At 44.6% G+C, this 21,464-nt stretch overlaps 1 protein-coding gene across 1 annotated transcript in view; it reads right to left on the reverse strand.

The window, feature by feature from the left end:
- Positions 1-404: 404 nt before the first annotated feature.
- LOC134949888 (cytochrome P450 2A11-like) overlaps positions 405-21,464 on the reverse strand; it is a 90,156-nt gene continuing 69,096 nt past the window's right edge. Inside the window, exons 8-9 of the mRNA XM_063938585.1 lie at positions 2,157-2,298; positions 405-1,036 (exon numbers count right to left, since the gene is read on the reverse strand). Coding sequence (XP_063794655.1) covers positions 855-1,036; positions 2,157-2,298 — 324 coding nt within the window. The 3' untranslated portion in view covers positions 405-854. The remainder of the gene's footprint in view (positions 1,037-2,156; positions 2,299-21,464) is intronic.

A 21,464-nucleotide genomic window follows, 5' to 3' on the forward strand; every position in this document is an offset into this window, starting at 1 on the left:
CGGTGAAACATGGTGAAAGCAAAAAAAAAAAAAAAAAAGAAATGTTTATTTTCAGATTTACAGGTTTGAACAGTGTTAAGTAACCAAATATTGTTGTGGTTTAAAAGCAACATATTCTTATTTTGAAGTTTACACGTCCTAAGGATTTTAATAATTCAAACAGAAAAATATTATCTAAGAAACAGAATAAATCTTTCTTAAGCTCAGAATCGTCACTGAAATTTTCAATAATAATGTAATTGCTTACATTTTTTAAATTTTTCTTTTCATAATCATATCTCGTCACAACTAAATTGAACAAATATTACAGACATATTAGAAATTTTGGTAATTAAATGGGTTTTTTTAATTAAATTTCACTTATTAAAGGATATATTAATGATTTTTTAAATATGTATGTGCTTGTTTAAATAAATTCAAATTGGAACTTTTTTTACTATTTTGAAATGTGAAAATATTTTGATAGTTTCTATTGGACAGCAAACTGTATTCTCTTTCCTGTCCTTAAACAGCTATGGTTAATAGTGCTGTATACACTTATTGTATATTTATTATAGACAGTGCCTACTAATATTTTTGGTGGATTCCAAAGTTGCATTATTTAACAATTTTCCATTTTGGGATTTTAGCTTTACTTCGCCATGCTAAAATCCTCTCTCCTTCCCTAATTACTAAACTTAAAAACAAACCCACTTTTAGAACAATTGTTGGAGCATTATAACAATAAAATATAATTTTTTACCGTGTAACTTAGATCAAGTTTAAAATATGGTATCCTGAATAGGGTTTGGATTTGAAAGTCAACATGGTACATTTCAATGTAAAGAACATTTGAATATACAGTATAATAACAGTTAACGAGGGATGAAAGAGATCCTGTAAGGTTTAGGAAATTTCGCCAATCCAGATACATTAGGCATGATGTCCAATTCTTCCAGTGCAATGGGAGACTTCAGGTTAAAATTTTGCAGAATAGTGATTAAGAAAATAAAAAGCTCCACATGAACCAGAGCCTTTCCCAAGCACATCCTTTTCCCTGGAGCAAAATAAAAATATACAACATTACAAAAAGACATCTGTCACATCGTTAAGGACATCTAAAGACTACAGTATCTCATCAGCTGTTTAAAAGGGAAGTATTGTTCAACTAGGTGCTTCAAAACTATTTGAAAAGCTTGAGTTCAGTATTAACCAATTAAATTATTAGAATTGTTAAAATGTATCCATATACTCTACTTAATTCTGAATTTAAGCTCTGTTAGGTATTTCCTCAATTTCCTCAATCCCCATCCTTACTTATAGTATCAAGATATGAAATAATATGTTGTCCCCACAAGATTATCAGCTGTGTTTAAGACATGCAATAATGATAAGATATACAGTATAGTGAGAGTTGGTAATTTTAACATATATAGCGGTAGATATACCAATGATTCTAAAATAGACCAGGTTATGTTGTCCAAAGCAACCAATCAGATTCTGTCTATCATTTTGTAGAATGCAATAGAGAAATAAAATCTAGAATCTGATTTATTGTTATAGGCATCACCTTCACTTCATTTTTAGAAACTTCCGTAAATCTACCCCCCAGAGTATAAAATCAGCTCTCTATTGCCCTTTTTTATCAATGAGTGATACATTTCACTGTGAGTGATAAATTGCACCAGCCAATCAGCTCCTAACTTCCATGTCAGAGGCTGTGTTTGAAAAATGACAGTTAGGAGGTGATTGGATGGTGCAATTTATCACTCACAGTGAAATTAATGATTCATTGATAAATAAGGGCATATATTTCATGAAAAAGTAGAGCTAAGATATCCTTTCAGTTTGTATACTGCTTTTTTGTACTGTAAATAGCTAGTTTGATCTATGACTTTTGATCTATGATTATGACCTTATGTCTTCAGTAATTAAAACTTCTTCCATTTTTCATATTCTACAGTAGGTGGTTTTACCACGCACAAAAACCCAGAAATCCATTTGATCTACTTTATTACTTTATTACATGTGGTTGGGATATCTTACCATGGTTTTGTGCATGCACACACACATGCACAAAAACACACACATACACATAATAGTATTTGACACACACAATCACTAGGAATTACTTAAAGTACTATAAGAAATAATTATTTCTATTTACAAGTCTGTACCTAATGCCAGAGGAATAAAGGCATCATTCTTTTTAAATTCACCATTTTCATCAAGGAAATTCTTTGGATTGAACTCATTTGGGTATGGGAAACAGGTGGGGTCTTTCAGTACCGAGGTCAACATCGGAAACACATTAGTGTGCTGAAAAGCATACAAGACTGAAGGTTAGATCTTTACATCTCAGTAACCTACATCTATTCTCCTATTTTACCAAATGCACCATAATGTGACTGATGTAAGATTATTGGTTAGTTGAGGTTTCAACTGATCTTGGGAGCAGCTCAGAAGTGTCCAATATCAGGTGTTTAACAGTAAAGCAATAATACTAAACTTGAACTGCATACAGTGTCGGAATGGGGCAAGAAGGGCCTACCGGGGGAATGCAGTGATAGGGGCCCATACTTAGAGGTGTGGGCAGCCTACAAAGGGGGTGTGGCCAGCCTCCACCGAGGCTTGAAATACACAATAGTTTAGTGCAGTGTAATGCAACATATCTACCATGTATAATACAAGTGCACAGTCTGGAACCTGATCCTTAGAGGAAGGAGTGGGCCCTCAGGCAGTGGGGCCTACCGGTGGTTTCCCTGGTACCCCTGTGGGCCAGTCCAACCCTGACTGTATATACTGATGTAGATAGCGATCTGCTCTAACAAGGTATCTAAGCATGGGTAATGGTGGAGGTGTAACACTCAGTTTGTCCTTAGAATGGGATCCTGTGGTCCGTATGTAAAATATATGAAGTCTATTTCAGAAGAGCAAAAAAACAGATTCTGATTGTTCCTATTTTAATCCAAGAACTGGTTTCATCACTTGTTTTTAGTATACAAATATAATATGACTAATGTGCTAAAACACAGTTCAAAATATAGGGGCTAATTCAGACCTCATCGCTGCTGTGCGCCGGCGCATGCCAGAGATGCTATCAGCATCTCAGCCCAGCAATCGCCTCTGCCTGATTGACAGGCAGAGGTGTTCGCTGGGCGGGAGGGGGCGGACCGGTGGCGTTGGGCCGCCGTTTGGGGGGCGCCGTCCGAGCAATACAGGCGTACCCGAACTGTGCAGGGGGCGGGCCATGGTGACTGCGTGATGTCACACGCAGCTGCTGCGACCCGGAGAGCGATGGGTAGCCCCCTGCCAGTGCGCAGGAGCTGCACTGGTAGGGAGCTACTCCTCAGGTACAAAAGCATTGCGGCGGTGCGATGCTTTTGTATCTGTGCAGCGGGGGGAGGGCCAGACATGCGGGGCAGACTAGCCCTGTGCTGGGCGTCCCCCCGCATGTCATAGTGGCGGATTGTAGCCGTGCAAAATTTTGCACGGCTACGATCAGGTCTGAATTAGGCCCATAGTTCTACCAGTTGCTAATGATTTGTCCATGTTTGATTCTTACAAGACATACAATGGAGCTGCAGATAATATTACAAGGTTTATCCAATAGCAGGTAAAAGGTTTTTTTTTATTATTGTGTGCAAGTGAGCACAAAAAATTGTAACGGATACATGAAAGTATTGTTTGACATATCTAAAGTATCTTTCCTATAATTAATTTCAATTAAAAAACAATCTAATCTTTCCGGAATTTAATTTTTCTGATTGAGTAGGAAGATTCTATCTCCAGCTGCACTATTCCGAGTGATCTTCTTTAAACCTTTGATCTAAACATTTGGAGCAATTGCTGAACAATGTTGTTTCCCCCCTCTTGCTCATCAACATGCCTTAACTCACCCATGCATTTTTATATGTGAATTATGAATTGCCCATGATAAAGATAAAAGAGCCCATAGGCTGTCTAGAGCAGATACAGCAGTTATTATTATTAATATAACTTGAACACTAATGGTTACCAAGCAAAGATGTGGCCGTCATTATTATCAACTTCTGCAATGGGATGGTGAAATAAGTTATATGGCATCTATATTATAGTATTTGTAAAAATAAACACATTTTAAAAAACATACATATGAAACTCTACTTCCCCACTTGATAGAGACCTACAGGTGCAAGTGGGGAGGTGGGCTATCTGAAATACCTTGGGACTTCCTTCTATGACCACCTATTTACTGCTATTTTTTTTGAAACTCATTGAGAGCATTAAGAAAGATATTTGATCCTGGGACAGGCTCTACAAATCATGGGTTCGCAGAATAGCTGCAGTAAAGATGAACCTTTACCTAAACTCCTCTCTCTCTTTCAAATGCTCTGCTCAGACTGCTATCCCATGTTCTGAGAGACTTGCCGCACAGCATATTGCATTTTATTGGTCATAAAAGGAGTCCACGAGTTTGCCTTCAAATACTATGTAAGCACCAGAGAGAAAGGGCAGCCTTGGATTGCCGAACACACAAGAGTAATACCCAGCTGCCCACTTGGCCCAAGCAGTCATGCTAATCATACATGGTTATGGGCAGACCTCAAAGCTTATATGATTGGTAATCTCTCCATATAATTTATTCTGACTCAAACCCACCTATAGGCCATCACCTACCCTTCTTCCACCGCCCTGAAATTTTCCTTTGCAATCTGGGATTACTGCAAATGGGCAATTTACCTTGTTGAGACCACTATCTCCAGGACTTGATCATAAAGCATCATAAAGCATTTGAGTTTTGGACTTTATCCAACATAAAATTTCTCTCTGATGTTGGTCCACTCTGTAGTTTGAGATTTCAACAGACTCCTGGAGTGATTCAGCTTCCATTCCTCCTGTTTCTCTCAATACCCACAAATTAGACACTCCATTGATTTAGTGTCCCACCCCATGACACTTAAATCCCTGTGCTTTTTCAAAATCGGCTTGAGAGGTTTCATCTTGTCACTTTGCCATGTCCTCCTGCTTCACAACCAACCGCTCAAGGACTCACATGTACTAAAGTGGGAAGAGGACATTGAGGAGACTCTCGACTTGGAGGAATGGGAACATATGCACAAACTCTTGTCCAAATCATCAATTTGCACTGGGTTCAAAGAGCAACTTACACACTATACTATCAATGGTATCTCATTCAGGAGAATCTCAATAAGATCTTTCCAAGAATTTCTGAGTGATGTTGGAAAGGATAAATCAGGCACAATGTCCCATGTGTGGTGGAACTATACCAATATTCTTAGTATTTGGCAAGAGGTCCACAAACTCCATCTGCAGTATATCCTTCTTGACAAGGAGGTATAAATTTACAGTCTGAAATCAATTATTAGCATAACCCATGAGATACTTCATAAATTCTCAAGTGTTTGGTCTCCCTGGACAAATCACTTTGCCATGTCTCATTGACTCTCTCCAAATAAGTTTTGTGTGATTCCAGGCTCCACCCCTTACTACCCACCCCCTCTTCTTTTCCTCACTAATGTCAACAATTTTCTAAGTCCTTTCTATTCTGTTCAGTTTTTATAGACAATCACACCCCTGGGTGAAATGCTTTTCTCTATAAACTGTCCCTAAGGTCGTGATCCCGGCGGACAGAATTCCGATGCTAGGATCCTGATCACCAGAATGCCGGCGGTGGCGCAATGGCTATTCCCACTCGTGGATGTCCACGACACCCATAGGGTCGGAAAAGAGCCTATGGTGAGCACAGCGAGCCACCAAGCCCACAAGGAGCTTTGTTGAGCTCGCCCTCCTGCCAGCATTCTGGCGGCTGATATCCCGGCATCGGTATGCTGATCATCGGGATCCCGACTGCCGGCATCCCAAACCCAACACACTATTACTATGACAGGGAAATTAGCAGCATGGTGAACCCTGTAGAAGTGGGACCTAGCAACAAGTTGTTCAGCATGGGTTTCCTAGGGAACTCATTACTTTGAACACCCTGTTCTGATAGCACTGATTTTACTTTTGGGTATTTTATTACCATGTGGAACTTAGCCCTAGCACACAAGAAGTGCCAGCAACTAACGGATGCAAATACATAAAGAAGCGTTCTCATACAACATGTGGCACAAGATGCCCTCCACAACTGAGCCACTCCTATAGGTGTAAAATACCATCCTTCCTTTACATTTATGTGTCTTTTTCGCATACAGATGTATTGAAACACCACTCAAAGTGTACTAGAGATCCTGGGCTGTGACAATAACTACACAGAAATTAATTTTAAACATGTACTAAGTCACAGATGAAGAACAGTAGAACTCGGTGTGAGAAAAAGCCGCAGCTGCTGCATCATAGCATGTTGTATTCAGATTCAATTTCACACAAATATAGCATAGTAAATTGATCAATTGCAAGCCAGCAATGTAGTTTTGTAATATCCGATTGTTTTATTTATGTGAATAAGATTTTTGAGAGAAAAAGACACTTGGACCTCAAGTGCCTATAGGGGCTATTTTCATGACTTAAACCAGTGTATAAGAACACATTTGTACTTGCTCTTATAAACACCCATATGCCATAGCTTCCAGTGTCAAGGAATAAGAAATAAGAACACTCACTAACTATAATTAAAATTAGAGATGAGCGGGTTCGGTTCTCAGAGAACCGAACCCTACCGGACTTTGCCTTCCGAGTCCGGATCCGAGCCAGGCTTGGGTTTTTCCGCCTGACTCGGAAACCCGTACGAGGCAAAACGTCATCATCCCGCTGTCAGATTCTCGCGGGTTTTGGATTCCATATAAGGAGCCGTGCGTCGCGGCTATTTTCACTCCAGTCTCGGAGAGTGTATTGAGAGGACATGTCCTCAGTGTTCAGTGTCTGTGTGGGGGCGGGAAATTGGGGTGGCGAGTCGTGTGCTATGTTGTGCTGTCCAGCAGGGGCGTATCTCCCCTTTGGCCAGGATGGCACTCGCCAGGGGCGCTGGTCAAAGGGGGGCGCCACCCGGGAAGTGGGTAGAAGTTCAGCTTGATCAGATGTACTGTATCATCAAGCAGCAGCTCGCCTACCAGCCTCCACAGCGGCCCACCTGAAAATTAGAATCCATTAAAGCCGGCAGAATGGCAGAGACCGCTGTTGGTATGGGAGAGCAGCAGCAGAGGAGCAGGGATTGGGGAGGGGATGAAGGGACCACCCTGCTAAACCAGACCCAAAGAGTTCAGTGCATCCAGGCAGGGGGCGTGATGTGGGCGGAGCTACACTGGTGGCTCCTGCTCTGCTCACTGCCTCAACACGCTCCCAGCTGCTGGCATGGAGGCACTGGTTTCTGCATGTGCAAAGCAGGTGATCGTCCCCGCAGCCAGTTGAGAGAGAGAGAGTGTAGTCATGAGGGGAGGGAAGCTGTCTCAGGGGTAAAAGAACTGCAGGGAGAGCTGGGTGTCTTTGGGGGTGAGTCAGTGTAGAGAGCTGTGTGTAACTTGTGAGAGAGTGGGGAGAGGCTGAGGTGTGTGTGTGTGTGTGTGTGTGTGTGTGTGTGTGTGTGTGTCTCTCTCTGAGTCAGGGGGGGTTGAGTGATTTGTAGGGGTGTCTTTGTGAGAAGGGAAGACCTATGAGAATATGGAGGTCTGAGTAAGGGGGAGATAGATGGGGGGATGTGAGTGAGGGAAGTGAAACGCTGCTGGGAAAGGCTAAGCCTTGTGTGTGTGTGTTTGAAGGGGGAGTCTTCGGGGCAGATTTATCACAATCCGCATCTTAGGAGGTGGATGGGGTATGATAAATTCACCCCAAACTCTCAATGCGATAATTGAGTACATCGCATGGATGTATCAATTATTGCATGCAGGGACGGAGCTTGCGAGGAAGCTCTGTCCCTGCGAATCAGCTTCACACACATGTCTCTTTATTGTTTGTCAAAAAAATACAGGAATATGTGTCAGTGCATGCGCCGCCCCCGCTGCTGCTGTCGGCTGCCTTGCTCCTGTCTCCACTACCCCCTCTCCTGTTCCTGCTGGTCCTGCCTTAAGCCCCATTGCTGCCCTAACTCCCCCGCACCCGTATGTGTAAGAAATAAATAAAACAACGCTAACTATCGCCAGAGGGGGGTGAGCGGTGGTCTCCTTTCTGGCCAGCCGATCAGCTGTATGTAGTAAGCCGAAATGCAGTGAAATGGCCACTGCATCCCAGCTGACCACTCACACACATCAGATAATCCAAAGGCTGGAGAGGAGACCACCACTCAGCCCCCTCCGGTGATTGTTATCTTTGTTTTATTTACTCTTTTAAAAAACTGGGTGCAGGGGGGCTAGAGCAGCAGCGGGAGGCAGGGCAGAAGTGGCGTGAGGGGTGATTGACAGGAGCCCGCAGTGGGGAGCATTAGCTGGGAAGCGGTGAGCAGGAGCTCGGGACATGAGGCAGCCTGCACTTGAGTGATCAGCCTGTTGTCTATGTAGACACACAGGGCTAATCACGCTGCCCCGGTTCTCGGTCTCTGCACAGTGTTCTCTGCCAGGGGGCAGAGAAATAAGTGCAGGAGGCTGCATATCGCAATTGAGACCTATCACAGGGCTCATTGCGGGGGAGGGGGGGGGGGGGTTCACCATTTTTGTGTGTGTAAATTTGGCCAGATTGCATTTCCCAATATAAGTATGGGGAATGCGATCTGGGTTACTAAAAAAAAAGTAAATTAAGGGTTTGGCGCTGTTTTACATTTAGGTGATACTAAAATAATGTGAAAAGGGTGTGAAAACTCCCATTTTCACATTTGTTTAGTACAAATTATTCTAATAAATACGCCCCTTTGTGAGAAGGGAAGAGCTATGTGAGTATTGCAGGTCTGAGTGAGGGGGGGAAGCTGGGGGATCTCAGAGAGTGGGGAGAAGCAGAGCTGTGTGTGTGTGAGTGGGTCTATGTGAGAAGGGGAGAGAGCTGTTTGGGGGATCTACGTCAGAGGGGAGAGCTGTGTGTGTGGTGGCAGGGGTCTGTGTGAGGTTTCTGTTATATTGAATTACTAATATATCTGCCTGCAGGCCTACAATAAGTCTGTTTTAAATCCAGTAGCCTGTACTGTATTGTTTTACAGAGTGTAATTATTACAAATATATGGTGGGGGGGGGGGGGGGGCGCCTGTTCCTTACTTTGCCAGGGGCGCTCAGACCCCTAGATACACCCCTGCTGTCCAGTCCAGTGTAGTCAGTGTATTGAATAGAGAAGAAAGAGAAGAAAAAGGCTGTATTGTCGATGCACAAGAGGAGGGGTGACCTAATTGTCACATCCACCTATATATTCCTAAAATGTAACTTTTAATGATATCTAATTAAAATAGTGTGACAATGACTAACACAAACTGCGAGTATAAGTGAAACATAAAGGTTAAAATTCTGACACATACAACACATACAACAAGTGCAATGAGAATAATAAATGTGATTAAAGATTAAAATGTGTGTCCGCGTGTTTGTTCTTGTGTCCAAATAAATGTAATATTGCTCTCAATTCAAACCAGTATAATAATAGCTGTCAGCAGCTAGTCTCCAATATATCTTCTTGGCCACTTATTAATATATCAAGTGCCATGACTGTCCCACTCTTATATTTGTACTCATGGCTGACAATATAATTCTAATAGCACTAATAATATGATCTGCAATTATCCACACCGTGTATTTCATATATTATAAATAAAATAGGTCTGTCACCTTCCCCAATCTTAGTAGGGTTCTTTAGTGAATGCTAGGTGAATACCACTCAATTTAGGCTATTTATAGCCAAATATGTTGCATTATTCAGGGAGATTATGTCGTTTACTGTATGTATATACTTTATTCAATATTTTATACATCCTTCCTAAGCATCCTAAGGAGCGTTCTCATAGACCTGTGCTTCCCTTGTGTATCACAGTTGTGGATAGAGCAGATAGAGAAAAAAGATAGATGCGTCACCCTTTAATTTAAGGTGACCAAACAATTGTGGATTATAAATTATTATTATACGTCACTGGTTTTATTGCTACCACTAGAAATATAGATATGCTGATTTGTCTGTGCTGAGTATTCTCAATGATGACAATGAAGGTACAGATTCTCAGGTATTCCCTATAGTATCAGTGTATATGCTGTGTAACTGCACAAGTTGATACTGAAACACGTAATCTGTTTATATTAGTTAAATTGTATCATAAATGTCTCTACATAACTGTCAAGTGGATCTGAGGGTTAGCTATGAAACATTGTTACATTTCTATCTATTTGTTTAAACCACAGAAGCCTCATATCACTGCTTAATCACTAGCATAGATGCACAACACACGTCTGCTGGATTCAGACAACTGCTATCCTTCTGTTAAATGGTATCAGAGTGTCTGGTAATTAGTATGGCATCAGTTATATTATCACTGAACTGCTGTCTGTGAGAAGGAATGCAGGTCTCTATAACTTAATATATCCATCTGCCTGCTATTCAGTACTTTGGGTGCTGTTAGGATTAACTATTCACATAGATCAAAACTGGTTATACATTCAATTAATAATAGAGCAAGGGCATAGAAATCACGAGGACACACGCTGCCCACACGCGTGTTCCGCCGTTACTCTGACAGCTTCGTCAGGGCTGAACCAGAATGCCTCTCCTGGCATAATACTTAAGCTTTCCCCGTTGTCCAATCCGTGTGGTCTGACTGGTCACATGTTACACAGCATATACACTGATACTATAGGGAAATACCTGAGAATCTGTACCTTAATTGTCATCATTGAGAATACTCAGCACAGACAAATCAGCATTTCTATATTTCTAGTGGTAGCAATAAAACCAGTGACGTATAATAATAATTTATAATCCACAATTGTTTGGTCACCTAAAATTAAAGGGTGACATATCTATCTTTTTTCCAGCCTAGAAATATTTAATCTCTATTATTGAAGGTGCCCTTTCCATCAAGGATATTAACACTGTGCATAATTGATGAGTATAGCAAGTTGCTATATATTTAAAACATCGATACTGAGGAGTGAGGGAGTCATTTACTCTCCGCTCTTTTATCATATACTACAAACTGGACCTTGAGGGTTATGTATATTCAATATAATTAACTGCTTCTGCTGTATTTACTATCAGCCAAATTAAGTTGGCGAGTATTACTATCCGAAATGGCATGATATTTGACATAGATGTTCCACATGTCTGCAGGTAGTCTCACAAAAGCCATACGTACAATGAGTACCATCTCTGAGATACACTAATATGATCTATTAGCACTGTCTATAGCTATAAGCAGTACATTGGTATTAACCAGTATAGTGAACGTGCTATCTTTTAGGCAGAAGAATTTAACCTGCACTCTCTATCTGCACTATCCACAACTGTGATACACAAGGGAAGAACAGGTTTATGAGAACGCTTCTTAGGATGCTTAGGAAGGATGTATAAAATATTGAATAAATTATATACATACAGTAAACGACATCAGCCTAAATTGAGTGGTATTCACCTAGCATTCACTAAAGAACCCTACTAAGATTGGGGAAGGTGACAGACCTATTTTATTTATAATATATGAAATACACGGTGTGGATAATTGCAGATCATATTATTAGTGCTATTAGAATTATATTGTCAGCCATGAGTACAAATATAAGAGTGGGACAGTCATGGCACTTGATATATTAATAAGTGGCCAAGATGATATATTGGAGACTAGCTGCTGACAGCTATTATTATACTGGTTTGAATTGAGAGCAATATTACATTTATTTGGACACAAGAACAAACACGCGGACACACATTTAAATCTTTAATCACATTTATTATTCTCATTGCACTCGTTGTATGTGTTGTATGTGTCAGAATTTTTACCACTATGTTTCGCTTATACTCATAGTTTGTGTGTTAGTCATTGTCACACTATTTTAATTTGGGAATATATAGGTGGATGTGATAATTAGGTCACCCCTCCTCTTGTGCATCGACAATACAGCTTTTTCTTCTCTTTCTTCTCTATTTACTTACCATAGCTGTAGTTGATAGCACCTCCATAAGTAATGGTAAATACCAGCAATTAATAGGGGTCACTTTTGGAGCTTTAGTTCCAAATCTTGTATTAAGAAATTGTGCGTGTGCAGGTACAACTCCAACTCCATAGTCAGTGTATTGTGCTGCATCAGTCCAGCCAGTCACAGTGTTGGTGTTCTCTGTTGCTATATATCCAGTGTAGCTGTATAAAGTGGTGCTGTGTTGTGCTGTCCAGTGTAGTCAGTGTATTGTGCTGCATCAGTCCAGCCAGTCACAGTGTTGGTGTTCTGTGCTGCCATATATCCAGTGTAGCTGTATAAAGTGGTGCTGTGTTGTGCAGACCAGTGGTAGTGTCCTGTCTCATCAGTCATTCCAGTGACAATATACGCTGCTGCTATATGTCCACTGCTGCAGTATAATAATTATAACAACAACCACAAGTCCCTAACAGTGTTGTTGTGCTGCATCAGACCAGTGGTAGTGTCCTGTCCATCAGTCATTCCAGTCATTCCTGTGCCTCATATTGTCTCATATAACTCCCAAAAAATAATGGAGAACAAAAATTTTGAGGATAAAATAGGGAAAGATCAAATAGAACCTCTTCCTCCTAGTGCTGAAGCTGCTGCCACTAGCCATGACATAGACGATGAAATGCCATCAACGTCGTCTGCCAAGGCTGATGCCCTATGTGATAGTAGAGGGCATGTAAAATCCAAAAAGCCAAAGTTCAATAAAAAGAACCAAAAAAATAAATTTTAATTGTCTGAGGAGAAATGTAAACTTGCCAATATGCCATTTACGACACGGAGTGGCAAGGAACGGCTGAGGCCCTGGCCTATGTTCATGGCTAGTGGTTCAGCTTCACATGAGGATGGAAGCACTCATCCTCTCGCTAGAAAAATTAAAAGAGTTAAGCTGGAAAGAGCACAGAAAAGAACTTTGCGTTCTGAGATGGTATCACAAATCCCCAAGGAGAGTCCAAGTGTGTCGGCAGTTGTGATGCCTGACTTTCCCAACACTGGACGGGAAGAGGTGGCTCCTTCCACCATTTGCACACCCCCTGCAAGTGCTGGAAGGAGCACCCACAGTCCAGTTCCTGATAATGAAATTGAAGATGTCACTGTTGAAGTACACCAGGATGAGGTGATGGGTGTTGCTGGCGCTGAGGAGGAAGTTGATGATGAGGATTCTGATGGTGATGTGGTTTGTTTAAGTCAGGCACCAGGGGAGACACCTGATATCCTTGGGACGAAGAAGCCCATTGTGATGCCTGGGCAAACTACCAAAAAAGCCACCTCTTCGGTGTGGAATTATTTCTCCACAAATCTGGACAACAGGTGTCAAGCCATCTGTTGCCTTTGTCAATCTGTAATAAGTAGGGGTAAGGATTTTAACCACCTAGGAACATCCTCCCTTACATGTCACCTACTGCGCATTCATCAGAAGTCAGTGTCAAGTTGTGAAACTTTGGGTAAGAGCGTAAGCAGTCCACTGACACCTAAATCCCTTCTTCCTCCTGTACCCAAGCTCCTGCAAGCCACACCACCAACTCCCTCAACGTCAACTTCCTCCTCAGTCAGGAACGTCCATAGTCCTGCAGGCCATGTCACTGTCAAGACTGAGGAGTCCTCTCCTAACCGGGATTCCTCCGTAGGATCCTTGAGTAGTACGCCTGCTGTTGCTGCTGCTGCTGTTGTTGCTGCTGGGAGTCGATCGTCATCCCAGAGGGGAAGTCGGAAGACCACTTGTACTACTTCCAGTAAGCAATTGACTGTCCAACAGTCCTGTGTGAGGTAGATGAAATATGACAGCAGTCATCCTTTTGCAAAGCAGATAACTGATGCCTTGACAGCTATGTTGATGTTAGAGGTGCGTCCGGTATCCACCGGAGTTCAGTGGGACTTAGAGAATTGTTTGAGATACTGTGTCCCCGGTATCAAATCCCATCTAGGTTCCACTTCTCTAGGCAGGCGATACCGAGAATGTACACAGACGTCAGAAAAAGAGTCACCAGTGTCCTACAAAATGCGGTTGTATCCAGTGTCCACTTAACCACGGACATATGGACAAGAGGAACAGGGCAGACTAAGGACTATATGACTGTAACAGCCCACTGGGTAGATGTATGGGCTGCCGCAGCAACAACAGCGGCGGCACCAGTAGCAGCATCTCGCAAACACTAACTCAATCCTAGGCAGGCTATGCTATGTATCACCGCTTTCCTTAAGAAGCACACAGCTGACAACCACTTACGGAAACTGAGGAACATCATCGCAAAATGGCTTACCCGAATTGGACTCTCCTGGGGATATGTGATATCAGACAACGCCACCAATATTGTGCGTGCATTACATCTGGGCAAATTCCAGCATGTCCAATGTTTTGCACATACAAATAATTTGGTGGTGCAGAATTTCTTGAAAAATGACAGTGGTGTGCAGGAGATGCTGTCAGTGGCCCGAAAAATTGCGGGCCACTTTCGGCATTCTGCCACTGCGTGCCGAAGACTGGAGTGCCAGCAAACACTCCTGGACCTGCCCCACCATCAACTGAAGCAAGAGGTGGTAACGAGGTGGAATTCAACACTCTATATGCTTCAGAGGATGGAGGAGCAGCAAAAGGTCATTCAAGCCTATACATCCACTTACGATATAGGCAAAGGAGGGGTAATGCACTAGTGATGAGCACCGGAAATTTTTCGGGTTTTGTGTTTTGGTTTTGGGTTCGGTTCTGCGGCCGTGTTTTGGGTTCGAACGCGTTTTGGCAAAACCTCACCAATTTTTTTTTGTCGGATTCGGGTGTGTTTTGGATTCGGGTGTTTTTTTCAAAAAACCCTAAAAAACAGCTTAAATCATAGAATTTGGGGGGGGCGTGGCCTGGCTGTGGATGCAGGAGGTTGTGCAGCACACGAGCTCCTGAGACAGTAGCAGTTTTAACTGCTCAATTGCACTTTTAATCAGGGAATTATAACCCCCCATCTATCTACCCGGGCCCCCCAAGCATTGAACAGGGCGGTTGCGGAGCCGGCGGGTGCCCCCTGGACCCGTGCGGGTTGCGGCCTACCCTGCCAGCTGGAGCCGGGACCTCGCGCTCGGAGCAGCCCCGGACCGGAAGTTCGGTGCCCTGCGGCGGAGGGCCGAGACGGAGCTGTCCCCATTACCCCTGGAGCCCCCACACCACTCACCACTCCGCTTCCAGTCTGGGTGAGTCTCTCCCTGGCCGACCCGCTCTGTGCGGCGGTCCCCCGTGTACCCGGCGGTTAGCTCCGTAGTGTGAGAGATCGAGACGCCGGTCACGTGGTGCCGCTCCCGGGGCCGAACGCGGCCGCCGCTACACTCAGCGTGTCCCCTGAGACCCCTCCTGGGCTCCGGAGATCCCAGCCACTGCCACCACTGAATATACCCCGCAGGAGGGGTCTACATGGGGCATATAACAGGCACCTGAAGCTGGTGGCCTGGCGGCGCCATTTTGGATCCTGGCAGACACCTCTAACAACCAGGAATAGAAGCCTGGAAAAGCACCCACAATAAGAGTAGCTGAACGGGGGGGATTTCTAGCCCTGCGGCCAACTAAGGTGTCGGGGAAGGGGGCCGTTGATACAGAACCCCAGCCTAACCCTGACTGCACATTCTTAGCCCGACATAGAGAAGTGAGGCTCCCCCTTGTGGATCCCTATCACATCTCACCTCTCCTACTGTTATACTTGTCTGTATTATAACAAATTACCTTGCCTACGAATATTCACCGCAGTGCGACCAGCATGTCTCCACCCAAAAGAAAATAGATGCCTCCTCCTGCAGCCATGTAGGGCCGTCTCGAGGGATGATGGCTGACGCCTTCTGACACGTTCTATCACCCAAACGACCACAGATCTGTCTTGCGGACTCTGCAGTCTCTCGCTAGGTCCGACATGATAACGCATCCACCCAGGCATGTCTGTAATTAAGCGACTTACCGAACGCACTCACCACTGCATATGACACTCTCTTCTACAAGGTGGCGACATAGGGATTTGTGAATATCAGCCCCAAACTCTGGGACACGGGACCGGGGGAGTAATCAAGGTGTGACCTGAGGTACTGGGTCGCCCGACACCCCTGCTTCAGTGCTGGCCGTGCAGGTTCCGACGCTCAAATCCCCTTCCTACCACCCATGAGTCGCAGGAAACGTAGGGGAGTGAAAACCTCTACTTGCCATTCTGACGCCACCCCCCGCTCAGATTTAAGGAGGTTTCTCAATCTCCGGAAAGATACAGATATGGCGACTCCATCGACGCCTTCCTCTCCGGCACATGCTGAGAGGTCGGAGACGCAAGGCGAACCCAGGGTGATTACACCAGATAGGAGCTCCGCTGGACAGCAGGACATGCAGAAGGTCCTCGCCCTCCTACAGACCCTGCCCACTAAAGCGGACTTCACATCTTTGGAGAGTAAACTTTGGGATGTGGTCCACTCTGAGGTGTCCTCACTTCGGTCGGAACTGACTCAGCTGGGCTCTCGTATTGAAATATTGGAGACCAGGGGAGATGACTCCAACGCTTTCCAACACGCATTGGTGGATACTATCAGACTTCAAGCAGAGGAGATTCAGAAGTTGCACGACCATCTTGATGATATAGACAACAGGGGACGTAGGAACAATCTGCGGGTGAGGGGCATCCCTGAAGACATACCACAGCAAAGCATCCCAGATGCCCTTAATAAGATCTTTGGTGCAGTCCTGGAAACCGACCCGAACGACCCCATTGTCTTTGACAGGGCACACAGAGCACTGCGCCCCAGAGGCTTGCAGTCCGTCCGTCCAAGAGACATTATTTGCCGTCTTCACTACTACAGCCAAAAAGAAGAGATAATCAGGAAACTTCGTAACGCCGGAGACCTAGACTTCAACGGCTCACGTATCCAGGTCTTCCAGGATCTTTCTCGCCACACCCTACAGTCTAGACGTCAATTAAAACCACTAACAGATGCCCTCCGCAAAAACAACATCAAATACAGATGGGGATTTCCTTTCAGCATTACAGCAACCAATGATGGCCGGTCTGCAACGATTAGGACCCCTGAGGATGTTGCCCCCTTCTGCTCCACCCTATCTATTGACCCAGTACAGGTCCCCGAATGGCAATCCGTAGGCTTGAGGATTCGCCCCCCCCCAACCTCCCCGGGCTGATATACCTTTCCAAACTGTGGGATCTCCCTCAGCAGCACAGAAACGGAATCGCTCCCTTCCGTCCCCGTTATCTTCATCATCCTACTCGGCTACGAAGACCTAATCACCCCACCTTGGGAGTGGCATCTTTTTCTCACTACCCACGATTGATTGGAATAAAGAGGACTGCTTCAATATGTTGAGTCACTGCAGGAGGGACCACGGCTCCTACAGGAAGACTCCCTCCCTTGAGACACCTTGAGGTTGAGGGACACGATGCCTCTCGGATCACCGTCTCTATGTTTGATAGTCACATCATGCCCGAGGGACCTAGTCATTTCAGTTTCCCGAATAGAGTGAGATTGAAGCAACTTTGTCACGGTCTCTACTGCATTACCATAGTTCGGTTACAGTACTGCCCTTATTGTTGTGACATGCAATGTTCATATTATTGTGGTCGCTAATTATGTTACACTGATATAGTTCGTGTTGGAGGGCGGATCCGTCCTTCCCTTGTTACCCCACTTACACCGCAATGTTTGGTCCTGGAACGATCAGCGGGAACACTGTCCCCGTTGTTCGTATCACCAGGAGCGGTGTTATGTCTTCATTTGTTCAAATGTTCTATATTGTTCTGCTTTTCTGTTCTGTTGTTCTTCCTCTGTCCGCTTCTTTCTCCCCTTCTCTTCTTCAGGTTCTCTCCTCCCTTCCAAAACTACCTAGGCACACCAACGCCCAAACCCTACCCTATGCCGATGGGACCTTTGTCAGACCAGACTCACTATTTCTTTTTGGAACAGGTAAATGGCGTTACTAAAAGTGGTTTCTATTAATGCCCGGGGACTCAACATTCCTGAGAAGAGGTCAAGGGCCTTACGAGAATTGAAAGCCGAAAAAGCAGACGTTGCCTTTGTGCAAGAAACCCACTTTAAAGAGGGGGTGGCCCCCTCTCTCAGGAATCGAGACTTCCCTACAGGGTATTTCTCCAATAATGTGGAGGGTAAGACTCTGGGGGTAGCGATTCTATTTGCCAAACATGTCGCCCTTGCAGATGTTGTTTGCCATAAACTTGTCCCTGGCAGGGCTCTGCTTATAAACTGCACTATCGCCAATAGAGCTTTTACTTTTCTTAATGTTTATGCCCCCAACAAGATACAGCCAGGCTTTTTGGAAAGAGTTCTCACACAAGCCCAACCCCACATTAATGGGGTTTTGCTCTTTGGCGGGGATTTAAACTGGTCCTTGGAACCCCGACTAGACTCCTCCAACCCCTCCCCTAGGTATTCGGACAAATTGCACCGTAGGGTCAGGAGGACTCTACATAACTTTCAACTCACTGATGTCTGGAGGATACAACACCCCTCCACTCGAGATTTTACCTTTTATTCACACCCTCACAACACTTACACTAGGATTGACTACTTATTTATCCCGCATAGATTTTTGCACCTGGCTGAGGCATCTGCTGTGGGCAACATGTCCTGGACAGATCATGCTCCTGTCTCTTTGGGGATTCGCCTGTCCCCTGCTCGCCCGAATTCCTACACGTGGAGACTAAACGAGATGATCATCCAGGATCCCGGTTGCCAGCAGCAGATCAGAGAGGCTATAGCCAACTATATCGAAGTTAACGACACAGAGGGAATCTCTAAAGTGGTAGTCTGGGAGGCCCATAAATGTGTAATAAGGGGAAAACTTATTCAACTGGGCGCCCATAGGAAAAGACAACATATGGCGGCACGGGAGGCCTTGTTACAAAAAATTCAAGCCTTAGAACTTCTCCATAAATCTACCATGTCTGAGGATAACCTCCAATCATTACTAATGGCTCGGAAGGAATTGGACTCGCTTATGTCCCACAGATTGAAGTTAGAAGCTAGGAAATGCCGTAGTCGTTATTTTCTGTGGGGGAACAAGCCTGGGAAGCTGCTGGCGCGGGCTCTCCAGGCCCAGCGCGCGGCATCGTTTATATCTAAAGTAAAATCGCATACGGGAACAACACAACACACCACGATTGAGATAGCAGCAGCCTTCCGACACTATTACACCCAGTTATACAATCTAAGAGGCCCCACGGAGGCAGAATCTGACCTCTCCCGAAAGGCCTCTATTGCTGAGTTTTTACGTGAAATTAATTTCCCCACTCTTACACCTGAAGAAGTCGAGTCACTTGAGAACCCCTACACTCTGGCAGAGCTTGAAGAGGCTGTCAAAGCCACCCCGAATGGCAGGAGTCCGGGCCCTGACGGCTTCTCTTTAGCATATTATAAGACATTTGGGGATGTTTTGCTACCTCTGATGCTTAGAGCCTTTAATCAGGTTTCAGACCAGTCCTTCTTCTCTCCCCAGTCTATGTTAGCACATATCACAGTGATCCATAAGGAGGGCAAAGACCCGTCACACTGTTCCAGCTATAGACCCATTTCCCTGCTAAATGTGGACTTGAAGCTCTTCGCCAAATTAATGGCGAATTGCTTAAAACTCTTCCTCCCAAAACTAATACACTCGGACCAGGTGGGTTTTGTTCCGGGCCGCGATGCCAGGGACAACACCACGAAGGTGCTGGATTTAATTTATTACGCATCAACTTGTAAATCCCCCTCCATCCTCCTCTCAACAGACGCAGAAAAAGCGTTTGACAGAGTGGACTGGGATTTCCTGTTGGGGGTGTTGGAGCACATGGGCATGGGCATGGTAGGCCTCCAGAGAATTAGGGCCCTGTACTCCGGCCCCGCTGCTCGCGTTCGTATCAATGGTGAACTATCGGACCCGTTCCAGATACGGAATGGCACTCGCCAGGGGTGTCCTCTGTCACCACTTATTTTTGTGCTTTGCATGGAGGCCCTGGCGAGGGCCATCCGCCAGAATGTTGACATCACAGGGCTGCAGGTGGGGACGAAGGAGTACAAGCTTGCCCTGTTTGCAGATGACCTCCTTGCAGTGATTTCTAATCCTTTGACCTCTATACCCAACCTTCTTAAAGAGTTCAAGCGTTTTGGAACTCTCTCCAATTTTAAAATTAATTTGTCAAAATCTACAGCAATGAATTTAACACTAGACCAGACCAGCCTCCAAGTACTACAATCGATCTCGCCCTTTGCATGGCACCCAACACAATTAAAATATTTAGGAGTAATCCTACACAGGGATCTTTCCCAGATTTACCAATTGAATTTCCCCCCATTACTATCAAAACTTCAATCTGACCTCTCCAAATGGGGTGGGAAAAAAATCTCATGGATAGGGAGAATAGCGGTAATCAAAATGAATATTTTACCCAGAATTCTTTACCTACTACAAACTCTGCCGGTCACTATCCCTCGATCATGGTTCCTCTTACTACAACGAAAGATCAGAGACTACATTTGGGCGGGGCGTAAACCCCGATTTAAGCATGAGATCCTCTTTAGACGAAAACATCAATGAGGCCTTCAGCTTCCCCACTTTCTATCCTACTACCATGCAGTACTCCTTACGAGGGTCATGGAGTGGAGTAGCGAACTCCACAGGAAACAATGGGTAGACATTGAACTGGCCTCTCTTCCCTCTCTTAGCCAGAACTCCCCCTGGCTTTCTAAGGTCCCTCAGATATTGCACCCATTAGCTGGCCCCATCTTTTCGTGCTGGTGTCTTTTACGCTCCCTCCCGCATCTTTCAGCACACCCCTCCCCACTCTCACCGTTGTTTGGGAATCCAGAGTTCCCCCCAGGGTGCCACTCCCTGTCGTTTTATTTGTGGCAGGAAAGGGGCATCCTGAGAACTAATCAACTGCTGGACTCATCTGGTATAATACCTTTTCCCGAACTGCAAAATAAATGGAATCTACCCAATAAGGAAATCTGGAGATATCTCCAAATTAAACATTATCTACAGACTTTTTGCTCTTCTGGAAAGGGTATACGAGCACTGACCCTATTTGAACAGATGTGCCTCTCCCACACATACCCTAGACACACTCTCTCCACGTTCTACAAATGGATCTTGAACCATAGATTTTCTTCCCAACCGAAATTTGTCAGGGATTGGGAGTTAGACCTAGGGGGTTTGGTGACCACAGATGATTGGGAGGGTATTTATAAAAATACCTTCTCACTAACTACAAATGTGCTAGTCTTGGAAACTCACTACAAGGTACTTACAAGGTGGTATAGATGCCCAAATATCCTTGCGAAAATTTATCCTGGAGTACCCAACACGTGCTGGATATGCGGGACTGCATTAGGTACCCCACTACATATATGGTGGGAATGCTCTCTTTTGCAACCATTTTGGCGCAAGGTGGAGGAGACAGCTAGCATTATCCTTGGGGAAGACTTACCCTTTTGCCCGGGTTTTTGGTTATTAAATCA

The sequence above is a fragment of the Pseudophryne corroboree genome, chromosome 8 (assembly GCF_028390025.1).
Source record: "Pseudophryne corroboree isolate aPseCor3 chromosome 8, aPseCor3.hap2, whole genome shotgun sequence".
Lineage (NCBI taxonomy): Eukaryota > Metazoa > Chordata > Amphibia > Anura > Myobatrachidae > Pseudophryne > Pseudophryne corroboree.